Source organism: Propithecus coquereli, unplaced genomic scaffold (genome assembly GCF_000956105.1).
Source record: "Propithecus coquereli isolate 6110/MARCELLA unplaced genomic scaffold, Pcoq_1.0 Scaffold427, whole genome shotgun sequence".
NCBI classification, from domain to species: Eukaryota; Metazoa; Chordata; class Mammalia; order Primates; family Indriidae; genus Propithecus; species Propithecus coquereli.
The window spans coordinates 308530-323786 of NW_012150030.1; the positions used below are offsets into that span (position 1 = coordinate 308530).

At 39.2% G+C, this 15257-nt stretch overlaps 1 protein-coding gene across 2 annotated transcripts in view; it reads left to right on the forward strand.

Moving 5' to 3' along the window:
• The window catches only part of SGIP1 (SH3-domain GRB2-like (endophilin) interacting protein 1), a 194505-nt gene that overhangs the window by 76415 nt on the left and 102833 nt on the right, over positions 1-15257 (forward strand). Inside the window, exons 2-4 of one of the 2 annotated variants that reach the window (XM_012653762.1) lie at positions 2594-2657; positions 8779-8803; positions 15133-15189. In XM_012653762.1, the coding sequence (XP_012509216.1) occupies positions 2594-2657; positions 8779-8803; positions 15133-15189 (146 nt within the window). The remainder of the gene's footprint in view (positions 1-2593; positions 2658-8778; positions 8804-15132; positions 15190-15257) is intronic. The other variant, XM_012653763.1, reaches the window with a different exon arrangement.

The window sequence follows — 15257 nt, forward strand, 5'->3', positions numbered from 1 at the left end:
TAGAAGTGGAAAATCATTAGATATAGTATTTTTTAATCTTATCAGATTATCATAGTGTCTTAAATTTGTTATTTCTATAAGATCCTTGACTATCATTGCTCTCTTTTGAAAAGTATCTTTCAAAATTTTCTTATAAATTCTCAAAAGGCAAGACCACACCTCTTTAATCGCTTTTAATGCAGTTGGTGTGATTGTTTCTGCTTGGATCTTCTCAAAGATCTGTTACTATGTGAATAACTTACATTTCATAACTTTGCTTTAATCTTTCAGAATTTTCTTCATACTCTTCTTAAGCTTCTCAAATCTTTCCACTTTTCATGGGTAAGATGTTTTTAATGTTTTTTTCTAATTCAACAATTTGATTAGTGTTATTTTTTTCCCCTGGAGTTTTACATCTTCGGTGTATTCCTATTTATATTCCATGTATGAGTATATTCCGTGTCTTAGAAACATGACTTTCAGTGAAACTAAAGCTACAGACTAACATAGCATTTTGTGAAGATGTGTAAATTCTTTCCTCTCTTGTTATTGGCTGATGCGTGATAGGCTGGGAGATTGAAACATAAAGAGAATGTAACTTGTATTAAACTAGAATTAGAGATGATGCTAGGAATGGACTGTATGTTTCCTGAACCCTGATCCAGTTCCCTTTTCAATGGAAAATGGACAATCTGTGACGTTCATAAGCTAGGTCATATTGGCTATTGTCCAAATTTGGTGGTCAAAAACAGGACAGGTCTATGGAAAACTACTATTGCCTGTTTTGTTACCAATTTAATACAAAGTGTACTGGAATTTGTGTGTATTTTCTGATCTTTTTTGGTAAGGTATGCTATTTCATCTCATAAGCTGAGTGACAGGAAATAAAGCACTTGAAAGCATAAGATTAGGCTTATAGAAACCAGTAGTGATTGGTGAATGTGGCATTCATTGTGAACTCAAAGCTAAATTAGAAGCATAGAGAAGCCAGTTTGGAGACTTGAAACCCAAGGAAAATTACAGGAAGAAAATGATCATTATATAACTATGATATTTTGTCCCTATAAGGGAATAAGGCAATTAGAGGTGAAAAGGAAGAAAGGTTTTAACAACAACAAAAAAAGAAAATGAAAGGGGAGAAAGTGTTTCTGAATATTATAGGTGGGTAGTTTTAAATGTCAAGTTTTCCTATAAACTCATCATGTGGAGAGTAATGGAGAATAGTTTTATGCAGGAGGAGATTTTTTTAAAAAAACAAACATTGACATTTTAAAGACCTAAATGTCTTAAATGGAATGACTATTAAAATGCAAAATTAGACTGAGCAGAGAGAACTTGAAGATTATATTTGAGTAGTATCCTGAGAGGCAGATAATGAATGACTCAGATAATCTGAGCGGTTCAGGCTGACTCACATGTTTTGGAAGAACGTGTCATCAGCTCCTGATTCTGTCAGTGTTTTTCCTTTTGTTCCACCTGGTAATGCCAAACAAACCCTGGAATACCAGTGACTTTCCCAGCTCCGATTTCTCAAGAAGACTTTCCAATCCACGAGTAACAAGTGTGAGATTTTGAATATACAGAGATTTAGCATATTTGAATAATACTAACATAAGAAACACAAGCCACTTCTGTAACTTTGGAACATGTAAGAGCTGGGAGCCCAAACAGAGCCTTGGCAGGATAAGAATGGAAGAAACAAGACCAGGCTTGGTTTGTCAGGATGGAAGAAAGGGGTCTTCTTACCCCAATGCTGCTGGAATAGCACGTCCTGCAAGATATTTTAAATCAACAAATATTATCTCATATCTCTGGTAGATTAAGGTACTTAAAAATGAGGGAGCCTTGGCTGTGTTCTAGAAAGGCTCACAGACTATCAGGGAAACTGACATAGGAACTAATAATTGGTACCATTTCATATATTATGATATTTATAAAAGTAACGCTTTGAGAGGAGCACAGAATCGTCATTGTCTTACACCCTAGGATTGAGAGGCCTTCACAGAGGAGGTGACATTGGCCTGGGTGTTAGAAGATGAACTGAAATTCTAAAAGTCAACAACATAGGGAAAGCATTCCGACCAGAGGTAAGGACCAAAGAGATACTGGAGCACAAATGTTGAAGTATGTTCAGAGAATGTTTAATAATCCAGTCCAGCCACAGATTAGAAAAAGTAGTAAAAGAAGAGATGGAAATGCAGAACACAAAGACGTGTCAGGTCAGTGTAGTTCTCTTGGTATGCTTCACATGATCTGTGTCTTGGCATTATCCCAGCCTCGAGAGTATGTCTAACCTAGAAATGGCTATTCTTCTAAATCTGTGATTTGGCTTCTTGGCAGAGCCCCAGTTTGGGTGATGAATAACAGTAGTCTAAGAAAAGCTTGCAATCTCTTCTGTACTCATACATCTTTGTGTTGCTTGAACTTACAGTGCCAAGTCCTTGATAAATATCTATTGGCAAATACAACAATGAATCATATGCACATGTATACACACATACATACACATACAGTCAAAGAAACTTCCATTGCTTTTTGAATACTCAGGTTTAACTGAATGTTCACTTGTATGTTGTTGATAGATTTCTTTGACCCCTTTGCTGTTTTCCCACAGGATTGAAAAAACGTACAAGGAAGGCCTTTGGAATACGGAAGAAAGAAAAGGACACTGATTCTACGTATGTACTTTAAGAGTTTGCCTCTCCAAAGAAGATATTTGCACAAGAGATGCTGTTGTCACTGTCACTTTAAGATTGCCACACATTTTTCTTGAATATCATGTACTCTTCTGTTGTTCTCCCCATTTCTGGGTAAATTGTAGCTGTTCAGTATAAACAGTTCTTAGATTTATGCTAAAAAGGTGAAAATTTTTCATCATGTGTTCAGTTTTTCATTGTGTGTTTTTTTAACAACCTGATAACCACATTTCCCAACAGTCCCAGGAGGCAGAAAGCATGACTTATTTTTGTGGGAGACTAAAAGCCTTCATTTCTACATCTAGGGTTGCCCCTAGTATTTGAACTGAAGAATCAAAAGAAACACCTGTTTAGGTAGATTAGACCTAGCCAGAAACAGAAATGTAAACTGGAGAACATCCCAAAGCCCTTACTTGAGATGCCAAGATTTTGTACAAGCAGAATTGTAAATCAACCAACAGAATTCACAGGAAGAATAGAATATTTGGCTGTGAATAAGAAACCAATGCCAGAAACAACTGTGGGTTGCTTTTACATGTTTAAATAATCCTATCCAAGAGAATTATCCAGGCCCACAGACACGGATAGACCCTTGAAAATGTCCAATGACTCAACAGTTTCGTTTCACTCACTTCACTTATTTGACCATCTTGAATTCTCCATCAGAAATATTTGACGCTGACATAAAATCTCAGGTGCCATTTTTAGCCAAGCAGGTGGTTTAAATACATGGAGTCCACTGGCTGTGAACTCGGGACTCCAGCCCAAGACCAGTGTAAGGAGAGCACAACTACTCAGCTGCAGCTGCTTATGCCCAAGTGTCAATCCGGATCTGGTATGGTCTGCTGTATATCAGAATTGAACCCATTCTATCCCTCATTTGACTAGAATCTCTGAAAGAAAGTATGAAAATGGGAAAATCAATAATTGGGCACAGGTAAAAATGAAGAAGGCCACATTTATTCTCACCTTTAGCTTTTCATTCTGTACATTTTTTTCATGCATAAATTTTTATCACAAGGTGCTGAGCATTTCTCTGTGTCTTTGTCCTCTAAGAATTTATAAGTCATGGGATAAAATATCTGCTACACAAATTAAAATATTTTTATACACCTAAATGAGGTAACATATTCAAAATGCCTAGTATGGTGCCCAGTGCTTAGTAAGTGCTCAGGACATGGCAGCTGCTGCTACTCTTATTACTACTGATACAAATTAATATGTGGTAAATTCCATTTGTGCCATTAATGTGGAATTTTATGGGAATTTGAGGGTGAAAAGGCTCATATTTGGACTGTTGATCAGTGATGCTTCAGGGAGAGAGGAGCCTTGAGTTTGGCCTTCAAGAAGATGAGGGCATGTATTTCATCCAAAGGGAACAACAAAAGCAAAAGTAGAGAAGTGAAAAGAACAGTAGGCATTTACTGACAATCTTGGGGCCATGTGTTCACCTGTGGGCTACAGGTCAAGGTGATAATGGAAAACAAGGCTAGGAAGGAGATCAGGGCCACATAGGAAAATAAATATCTAGGCTACTTTCTTAGGCAGTGGGCACCATGAAACCTGGAAGGGTTTTAAGCCAAAGAGTGTAAAGGTTTGGGAGAACAAAGTTATTTTTTGTCTACATGCCACATGTTAAGTCTCCTATTCTTCTATTTTTTCTTTGTGCTTTTTCTTTTGGTAAATAGTTATTTCATGGAAATTACATTTACTGTAGCCCTGCAAATTTTTCTAAATGATTGAGTAAAGAATATTTTTCTAAGAATTATATAATTTACATTGTTTCTTAAGAAATGTGCCATTTTCTGAACATTAACCACCCAGAATAGGTGATGGTCCCTTCACTAGGGTCAGAAGACCTGGGCTGTAGTCCCAGCACTGCCAAGAGCTCCTTGGCTCTGGGAATCACTCTCTCCTTTTTTGGGCCTCAGTTTCCACACCTATACATATAAAAGATGGAATCTAATTTCCCTAAAGGGCCAGACACTATACCAGTCAGTCTGTCAGCAACATCTGCTGACCCCTACAACGTGCCACGTGTTGTGTGGGACACGATTAGATGCATCTCAGGAGAGTGTCATCAGCAGAAACCAAATTCTTTTTTCCCTGAAGACAGAATCTACCTGCAGCAGAGATTTCTGATGTGTAAAGAAAGTTTGAAAGAAAAAAAAAAAGATCTCTTGAACAGAGAAAAGAAGTTAAACAACCTCTCCAGGGCAGGGTAAGCTAATTTACATATGGCGCTGCTTTTCCATCACCATTTCTAAAGTTACAAAAATAAGCAAGTTATTCCTCATGGCTTTGAGTAGATGCTCAATCTTTCTCCGAGGTACTCTAAAGAGACATTTGTTTATAGACTCCCAACCATCTTTCCTTAACTTCTTATCATTTGAGTGCTCCAGATTACTCATGGGATGCCAAGTTAGCTGTTAAGTGGATTCTACCATCCGTGCTGGTCAAAGGACAAGCTGTTTAGTATGTTTAGTATAAGCCTTTGCTTTTCATGAACACCCACTCTCTAATTGGATCACATATCGTTCTTGGAAAAGGAATCATAAGCTCAAAGGGGTTGGGAAGATGTTCTGGCAATTTGCTGTCCCTTCAGCTTCACTTAATGCTTATGTTAGTCTGCGATCATTGAAACCTTATTGGTGCAAACTGATTTCAGGGCTGCTGCAACTCACTCAGGGTTGCTAAGCAATCTGCTGGGGTAGACGCCAGCACCAACTTCAGCTGATTGAACATCCCTAGATAGAGAGTGGGGTGAGGACCAGAGCTTCCTGATTTGATCCTCATTACAGAGGCTGATAGGAAGAGGAAGGAAGAGAGCCTGTATGAAGTGGCAGGCCCTGTGCGGCATATTTTGTTGCACTGATATCCTTTTTAGTCCTCCCAGCAATTCAATAAGGTTAGTAGTAATATCTCAATTTTAGAGATGAGACATCAGTGCCCAAAGGGGTTAAGTAACTTGCTGAAGGCTGCCCAGAAAATAAGACTTAGAGCCAGTATTCCAGTCTAGAATCCAGTGCCCATGCTCTTATCACCTACAGGAGAAAAACATCAAAGGGCAGAATTATAATTCAAATAGGAGGGTAAAGATAAAAGCAATAGTTGCAAAAGATAACTGAAACTTTTTGAAATAGAGGCCAAAAAAACAAAAAAAATCTTTTAAAAATAAAATACAACCTCTTCAGTAGAAGAGGTTAGAAAATGAATTTAAAACATATGCCCAAGTGTCTGAGACTGCCAAAATTTCTCCATTCTCTCTCCTAGGTCAGATTATATAATAATTATTATTCTAGATAACCTTTTTTGAGTATTCACTATGTTCTAGACACTGTTTCAGGCTCTTCATTTATTTTAGCTCCTTGAATCCTCTAATATCCCTATGGGGTTTATACATTATCATGGCTATTTTACAGATGAGGAAACTGAGACACAAAGGGGTGAAGGAACTCACCCCGGCTTCCACAGCTGGGAGACCTACGTCAGTTACCCCTGTAGTCTGGCACTACAGCCAGTGCTCTTACCTGCCATGCTTGCTCCCTCATTTCCATCAATGGATAAGACAAAGGGTGGGAATAGGACTCCCATGTTACTATGTACAATTACAGTTTTTCTAATTTTGAAATACCATCCTGATAGCTGCAACAAGCATGAAGTCAAGCAGCCTCCCATTCAAGACCTGCTATGATGTACCCTTGTACCTCGACCAACAATGGGCAATACCACAGCCAGGCCAATTTCCAGAGCCTTCTGTTTGCCATATCTATTTCTTGCTGTCCCTAAAGGCTTTCCCACAAGGTTCAGTGCCTCCAAACATATTCTACCAAGAAGTTGATACCCAACTCCTTTAACGGGGGCTGAAATCCTAGTAAGAAATGTTGTGCAGTATATACACATGGGAAGGAGATTTGGCTTTGATGAGGACGGGGTGGTACCTGTCCTCTGGGCTCTCCTACAAGCCTGGGCTTACTATAGCCGTGATTACCCACTGGATTTACTTGCCTGTCTCATTCTCTCTGTGATGAGCATGTCTTGTTTGGGTTTTTTTGTTTTGTTTTGTTTTTTATTTTTTCATGTTGTTTTTTTTTTTTTTTTGAGACAGAGTCTTGCTCTGTCACCCCAGGTAGAGTGCAGTGGTGTCATCATAGCTCACTGCAACCTCAAACTCCTGGGCTCAAGTCATACTTCTATCTCAGCCACCTGAGTAGCTGGGACTACAGGCGTGCGCCACCAAGTCCGGCTAATTTTTTCTATTTTTAGTAGTGATGGGGTCTTGCTCTTGCTCAGGCTGGTCTTGAACTTCTGAGCTCAAGCGATCCTCCCACCTCGGCCTCCCAGAATGCTGGGGTTACAGGTGTGAGCCATCGCGCCCAGCCCTTTGTTATTTTTATCCCCTGGTCCTAGCCAAGGACCTAGCTCATTATAAGCACTCAGTATTTGTTCAGCAAATTATAACTTTTGTTAGCTGAGATTCTTCCTACCCTATTTCAAATGAAATTTCTTTGAACTGGTTAATTTCCATGTCCAGGGAATGCCCAGAGGTCCCAATATTTATGTCAACTCCCCTGGTGTTTCAATGTCAGGGTCCTCTCTGCTTCTCACCCCTGTATCACCACATCTGCGTGGACACAGAACTCACTAGTTATGAAAAATGATGCATTCTATCAAGTGTATTGTAATCCAAGTAGAATATTCTGATAATTTTGGGGGGGCACTGGTGAGGAAGGGGAATCACATCTCAGAATCCAGATGGCCTCCCACCAACTCTCTGCATTTCTCTCTCCCCTCCTCCTCTCTTTCTCCTCTCATTGGCCCCACCCTATGAAGCAATACGATTTCCTTGCCTGGTCCCACCTCTCAAAGAACAGCTCCAACTCCACCAAACTCCTCAAGACCTCACAGTACACCTCAAGCGCTTATTAAGGTTTTCTTCCAAACAGCGCAGGTCTTTTTCCAAGCATAATTCTAGTCCCCTTGTTAATATGACATTTTGTGGCTCCTTACAGAGTGAATTAAATACAAAGTTGTAAAGGTACAGTGGCTACTCTCTCGTTTCCCTTGTCTGTGCTCCTCTGGTCCAGCTTCCTGCTCCTACGTTGCTCTAAAGTCCAGTGTGGCTGCAAGTGAGCAGTTGTATATTCCTAGTGAAGGGATATCTTGAAAGAGAAAAGAAATTATAATCAACTAATACTTTTGAATACTTAGTAAATGTTAGTATCTATCTTATTTAACCTGACTTAGGTTAAGTAACATATTCAAGGTCACAGAACTATTAAGCGGTGACATTTGGACACTCAGATTCATCTCACTCTGAAGCCCTAGCTCCTGAGCACCAGAACATAGTGGCCCCATGGACTAGCTACCCTGGGCTTTGGTCATCAGACCGGGCCATTTAGCAAAATATTGCCCTCCATTTCCTGCTCTCCTGTAACTGAAGGAGAGGTAAATACAGAAATGTGGGGAGAAATACAGATTCTCAAAATAAAGTTGAAAAATACCGCAGATGTTTTATCTTACAGGATGCAATTCAGGACCACTCACAGGGGAAAAGATAAGAGGGCCAGGCATGGTGGCATGCACCTGTAGTCCCAGCCACTCAGGAGGCTGAGGCGGGAGGATCACAGTGAGGCCGGGAGTTGAAGGCTGTAGCGCACAATGACTATGTCTGTAATAGCCACTGCCCTCCAGCCTGGGCAACATAGGGAGACTTTGTCTCTGAAAAAAAATAATAAATTTTTTAAGAAAGAAAAGAGGGAGCAAGTTGGTTTACATTCCTTGTGACAGTGGTATATGGGGCCTGTAGACTGGGACGGACTCTCTAATGAACTCTCCTCTCAAAAGCAGACCAAGGCACCACCAACCTGTGCCTTTTGGACTTTAGCTTTTAATGAGACTATCCTTCCCCTACACACGTATACATACCACACATTTAAATGTCACTCAAGCAATTTGTTTTGATTTAGTTTTCATTAGCCATGTTTACTGGGGTGGGAATTCGCGGGAAGCGAGGGTGGTGGTTAATTATTTTTGTACTTTTTAGTCTATGTAGCAAGAATGATTCATCTTCATAATAGCTACCAATTTCTTTTTGTTACAGAGGTTCACCAGATAGAGATGGAATTGTAAGTATTTAAATGACCATTTTTAGTGAGTTTACACTCAATATATGCCATGTCTAAATTTCTTATAGCCCTGTTTTTTTTGTTTTGGTTTTTTTTTTCCTGCAGGGAAAAAAATAGCTTGAATGACTTTTTTCAGACCTCTCACTGTTGTAATTTTCTATAGTAATTGCATGGGACATAAATGTAGTCTTGGTCAAGTTAGACTTATTTATTGCATTCACCTAAGACCCTGCCCCAGCGTAGGCAAGCAAACTAGCCGTCAAGGTGGTGGGTCAGGAGCCAGACAGTTCATACAGAGGCCGCTACCATCAACTGTTATTTCATTTCCAATTGAATGATGTAGAAGCTCATTATGTGAGAATGTTTTTTTTGCCAACAGAGGCCACAAAGTCATAATGGAGCTGAGATCCAATGAAATTGAAAGAAACTTTTCCCCTGTAGTAGTTGTGCTGCAGATACATTTTCTATATTAAATTCAAAACTAGGGAATGGTCTTAAAACCACTTAAGGCTGAATTTACAGTCTGGAGGAGGAAAATGTGTCCACTGGGTTTAGAATTAACCGTAACTCTGAGTCCTTGCTGGCCACCAGAATTCTTGCTTTTTAAAGAAGTCTGTGGTGCACAGGCTTAGATTTATGTGAGCTGCACTTCTGGGAGTCTGCATCAACTTCTGAAATGACTTCCTTCAAATCTAAATCAGATTCCTATTCAGAAGGTTCAAAAAGAACAGCTGTTACTGGGAAAAAAAAAATGGACTCATATTAGGCTCTTTGGGCTGGAGTGGGAACTAAAATAAACCTGGTGGTTAAAAATAGTTTTTAAATCACCCTTTATAATATTATACCTAAATTGGTGTGTTAATTGCAGCAATAGCAAGAGTTTTTCTCCCACACTTGACTCAAGGTTTTTAGTTTTGGGGTGCTTTTTGCGTTCATGTGGTTCTCACCGTGAAATGTTAAGAAAATAGACTGAAATTGATCAGACATTGGGTAACACTATAATCAAGGCTCTATTCAGCAGGGGAAAAAAAAGACCCAGAAGACTCAGCTTCTCCTCACCTCTTGCTTCTGGCTCAGAGCCCTCTCGTTAACTCTGTCTCAGGTACTCTCCGCTTCCGTGTCTTTTCTTTGCTTCTGGCTTGGTCCCCTCCCTGGGTCCTCTCGTCCCCTCCATTCTGAACTTTGCCAGGCTCTGTTAGCTACTCTGCTTTCTATCCTTGCCGCTCCCAAACTGGCTTGCTATTTCTTGCTTCTCTCCCTCTGCCACTCTCAGTCTTGCCCTTTTTTTTTTTTTTCTCCAAACCTCCACTCATTGTCTCTGAGGTCCCATTGCTACCTCCTCACGGTTTTCCGCCCTTCTGGGCAGCACCAGAAATTGCTGGTAGAACGTGCACCCAGGTACCTGGTGCAGCAGCTGGCATCTAGCAGGCGACTATGAGTATGTGCTGCATTAATGAACCCAGCAGTCATCTTGAGGATTCATCCACCCCAGGTCAGGGCTGCATGCCCACATTCCCCAAGTCCTCCTTTATTTCCACCATTCCAAGTCACATAAAGTTATTTATTAGCAGTTAATTAGAAATGCCATAAATATCACTGATCATGATTTTTAGGAAAGAGGAATTATTTAATTGCAATTTCTCAGGAAATAACGGACCTGTTCCAGAAAAGGCTACATTCAAAATAAATGCATTTTCTCAGGAACAAGGTGTACAGCTTCACAGGTAATTGGAAATTATTAGCCAGCAGCTAGTGAAAATACATGGTTTCATTAATGTGGTTCCACACACTACAGGTGGTGGTTTACCTACCCGATGCTTATAAACTTCTTGGTAAACACAGGGGCTACACAAAAGCTTTAATGTACTGGTGCTTATTTCATTTCAGTTTCTCAAAATCCAGCAAAGCCCATCCCTGGTAACAATGCTTTTGGGGTTTAGTCTCTGGAGGCTTCGTGGCAGGGCTGCATGTGAAGGTGGGCTTGCCTTGCTCCCCACTGCCTTGAATGTCCCCATCCCTGGCAGAACCATCTCTCATGGTGTCCGAGACCTCAGGTAGCTGTGTGTGACAATGCGTTCTAACCCAGACACAAACTCTAATTTGTGCAGGGTACACTAACTTTTTCCTAAGCAGTTCTAGTTTCCCTCCACACATTGACCAGGGCATCAGAGTCCTAGTCCTTGCTGTGAAGAGACCTTTTCAGCTTATCCTGAACAGGTGTGCAGGGAAGGGCACAGATTTGGAGCTGTCAGCTGTGTGTGCTGTATGTAGTGGTGACACCCAGAAAGACTTTGATGCAGGGGAAAATACGGTGGAGCTAAACTTTGCATACTTAGATTAGGAATACAACCGTTTTAATTCAGTCTCTTCTTGTGTGTCCTTGTGTCTGTTCTCTACTTGTAAATTAAGTGCTGACTGAATGAGGAGTAGATCCACATAGTCCCCAGTACCTGGGATGTACCGACCTCCTTCTCCCTTTTTTTCCTGGGCTAGCCAAGCTGGCCTGCTGAATAGAGCCTCATTATGGGCCCCAAAGTCCACTCTTGCTCAAGGAGCCCTGCCACAATTGGTAGGCCGTACAATTTGGCCTAGAAACGGTTTCTTCTATCGTATGTTTGCTGACTCCATGTGATTCTTTATATGTGTCTTGAAGAACAAACAGATCCTTTAACAACTTTTTTCTACATGAACACAATCAATTCCAGCATCCCAGCCCACATGAGCCACCCTACAATAGCAAAGCAGAGTGTGCGCGTGAAGGAGGAAAAAAAGTTTCGGTAAGGAAACAGATTTTAGTTTAAAATTTCCAAGGGGTTGTAGAAACAGTGAGTAAAATCCTGATTTAAAATCTGGAAAACATAGTACCTTTTATGTACTCCATTTATGGAGACGCTTAGGTGTTTCCAAATTACTTCCTGAGTACCTGGGGCCAATTTTTAGATCAACCATGTAGATTTTATGTATTGATGTCCAAACATACTTTTAAAGAGTGAGCAGGCATAAAACACTTGTCTTAGACAAAAGACGAGGATTCAGATTTTAAAAAGAATATGCTATTGATAAAGAAGGCTCTGGCTATAATATAAACAACACCATGCAAACCGAGTAGTCATTTATTAGGATGAGCACTGTCTCAATAATACTGGGACTTTGGCAGGAACTTGGTCTGTGGGAACCAGTGTACTCGACCAAGGATGTCAGGTCAGAGATGCCGATCCAGCTCAGACTATGCAGTAACTATGGCTGTGTTGTTCAACATGGTACCACTAGTGGCTATTTAGTTAAAATTCAGTACCTCAGTCACACTTGCCACATTTCAAGCTCTACCATACTGGACAGCACACAGATAGAACATCGCCATCGTCACAGACAATTCCATTGCACGGTGCTCTTCTTCTCTAGGATTATTTACAAAATGAGTCAGGTCTACCTCAGTGGAGAAAAACACTTAGGCACCACATCACGTATCCTTAACACGTCTCACCCAAGGATCACTACATGGCTGTGAACTGACCTGGGAAAACAGGAGCATTCATAATGGAAATTGAGAATTTTGATGAATGTATAATTGAACATAATTGTTACTACATTTATTTATTTAGCCCAACATGTTATCAAAGAACAGATAAGCCTAACAGAAATAAAATACCTATTAAGACAAGATTAACATCACTGTGAGGATCAATTTTCTTTAAATAGCAATCATATTCAATTTATAAAAGTTACTTATGTTAAGTGTAGAATTTTAGAAAATACAGAAAAGGAAGAAGTAAAAGAATATATATTACTCCAATTCCAAAAGAAAAATCACTGTTTATATGTTGGTGAATGACTTATATTGCTTTCACTATCAAGCCTAGTTTTTAAGTGATGTTTTCCTACTTACATTCTTCCTTGCTGCTGCTTCAAAGTTTTCCATTTGAAAATCAATAGAGTCATTATCTTCACTGTCACCACTGCTGTGAGCTGCACCTTGCTCAAGGGTTAATGCATGAGAATTGTGTTTTTTTCTTGAGGTTTTGCCAGAAGGATCCTATCCAGGCTCTGGCTTAGCTTTAACTTGATGATTTTCACTTGTGAAACCAAAACTATTTGTAAGAATCCACTGGTATGAATGAATCCAAATTCCTCTAAGAAAGGCAGGCATGTGTATGTGTGTGTGTGTATGTGTGTGTGTTTTGAATATGTGCCAAAAAGAATGTATTGTTATGATTTGTTGTTTGTTTCTAGTATTTGTTTTTAAAATGTTCCTATTTTAAGAGAAAATTTATTTTATAGGTTTTGCTTTCCCTTTGTCTCAATCTTCCCTTGGTTTTCATGGAAACTGGGAAATTTTCACTCAGCCCAGATCTCGAAATTCAGAAACTATCTTATCTACAATGTTAGATATATGTTGTCAGGAAGGGAAAAAATGTATACAGATATATATATATATATATATATATACACATACAATTCATTCAGCTGAACATATAAACTATCTTGGTTTTGAAGAGCTTTAGTTACAGAGATGAGATTGTCATGTAATTTACCTAATCTCTGGCTTTTAGATAACCATCCTAGATCATAAAATTCATGAGCTTATTTCTCTAGAATCAACTTAGTCTGTCTGATTTCCTATTATTATAAATTAAATTTCTATATTAAACTTGTTTATTATATATGCTTTCTAAGAAGGAGTTGGAGCATTTTGCGAAGAAGTCATATACAAACAGATTGGTAAAGTAGGAATTTAAAGAGAAAGCAAATTACGATAAAAAGAAAATAGGAACCATGTTCATTCCTAGGTGAGAGAAGAATTTTTATTAAGTGATACATTATTTAATGGACTATGTTCTCAGCAGTAGCCTCATAAAGTGTACATGTGTAGAGTTGATGTGTCAAGTTTTTTAAAAGAACTTTTCCAAAGTAGAAAGAATATCCCTGAAGCACTAATTCAATGAAGGCAATTCTATGAGAAGATTAAAATGATGTAGTCTGAGGACACATAATCTTTGCTGCGAACAGGGCAAAGAGGAAGGTGGGCACAGGCCTCATTTTCCTGGGTGCTGGTCTGTGGAGACACGGCAGAGTTCTCGTATTTGTAAATTCTGGTGCAGTGGTAGTGTGTAGGAAGGGAAAGGGTATGAACACATTAACTATTCCTTGTGCACTATTTGCCCTTGCTAAATCACTGCTAGTTATTAGAATGCCCAGTCAACATTCAGTGTTAATCCATCATGATGGTTATTCTAGGTTATCTAGTGATCCTTTACACATACATGAAAAGCTTTCTTCTCCACCTATTTGTCAGACTGGGTGCTAGCTGTTTACACTGTAGTTCAAGTGGCCTTTATTTGTGATTACAAAATTAGAGGTCCTGTCCTCAAGCCTCATACATCACCATTTGATATGTGTTGTTCTGCGATCTGCTATCGCTCAGTGACATACCATTGCTCAGTGTGCTAAATACAAGAATGTCATTGGATGGACCCTCCATTACCAACCTGATTTGTGTTTTGGTCCTTTTCTCTCAAAAAGTAGAGAATCTTAGCAATTTCTATTTCGTGATGCCACATCCTTGCTCAATGCTTGTGGCTGTATGTCATGGTTGTACTGGATGAAAAAATAAAACTTTAAAATAGTCAAAAGGGAGTAATGTTGATATCCAGTCAACTTGCAAGGATGTGTGCTCATGAAGACATAGATCACATGGATGACAGAAACCCACCATTAATTCTCAAATTCTATTTTAATAATTTCATAAGAAAAGCCATTTGAAAAAACATCAACATTATTTTTTAATAACTAGGAGCTGAATTAACTAATTTGGAGCTGACTTTCTTTATATTTTACCAAGGAGTTGATTAGAAAAAAATTGATTGAGTGTTAGAAATGCTAAAAGATTAGTTAATGACGTGAACGAGTACTCTGGATATGTTGGAACTAACTGTATATAGAGCAGCATGGAAATCGAAATATTTCCACTTAATATACATGAGTGTGGTTATATCCCCTGAAGGTTTAGACGATTAAATTATAATGTAGGTGCTGCTAATTCTTCAGTAATTGAGTAAAATTTGAACAGCTAGTCGTTAATCCCCCTATGCCTCGGTATCCTACAGTCTTTTGTGAAATAAGTATGTAGGCCCTTTTGTGCCGTGTCACGGCAGCTAAATTTACCATTCAGTAATTCTGATGTGGCTTCTTCTTAGGCTGCTCTAAATGTGTCTTTCCAGGGCTGGATTTTGATAGCTTTTGCTAAATGCAAATAGAGTTAAATGTTCTTTGTTCCTTTTTTTCCCCATTCAAATGTTTCTCTTCTAAATTTATTTTCAAATTTGTTACAGAAGAAAAGCAATGGGGCACCAAATGGATTTTATGCAGAAATTGACTGGGAAAGATATGTGAGTATCCAGAAGATTGTTTTTCTCTATTAAGGATTTCACAACTTAAAAACGAGTTGAAGCATTCT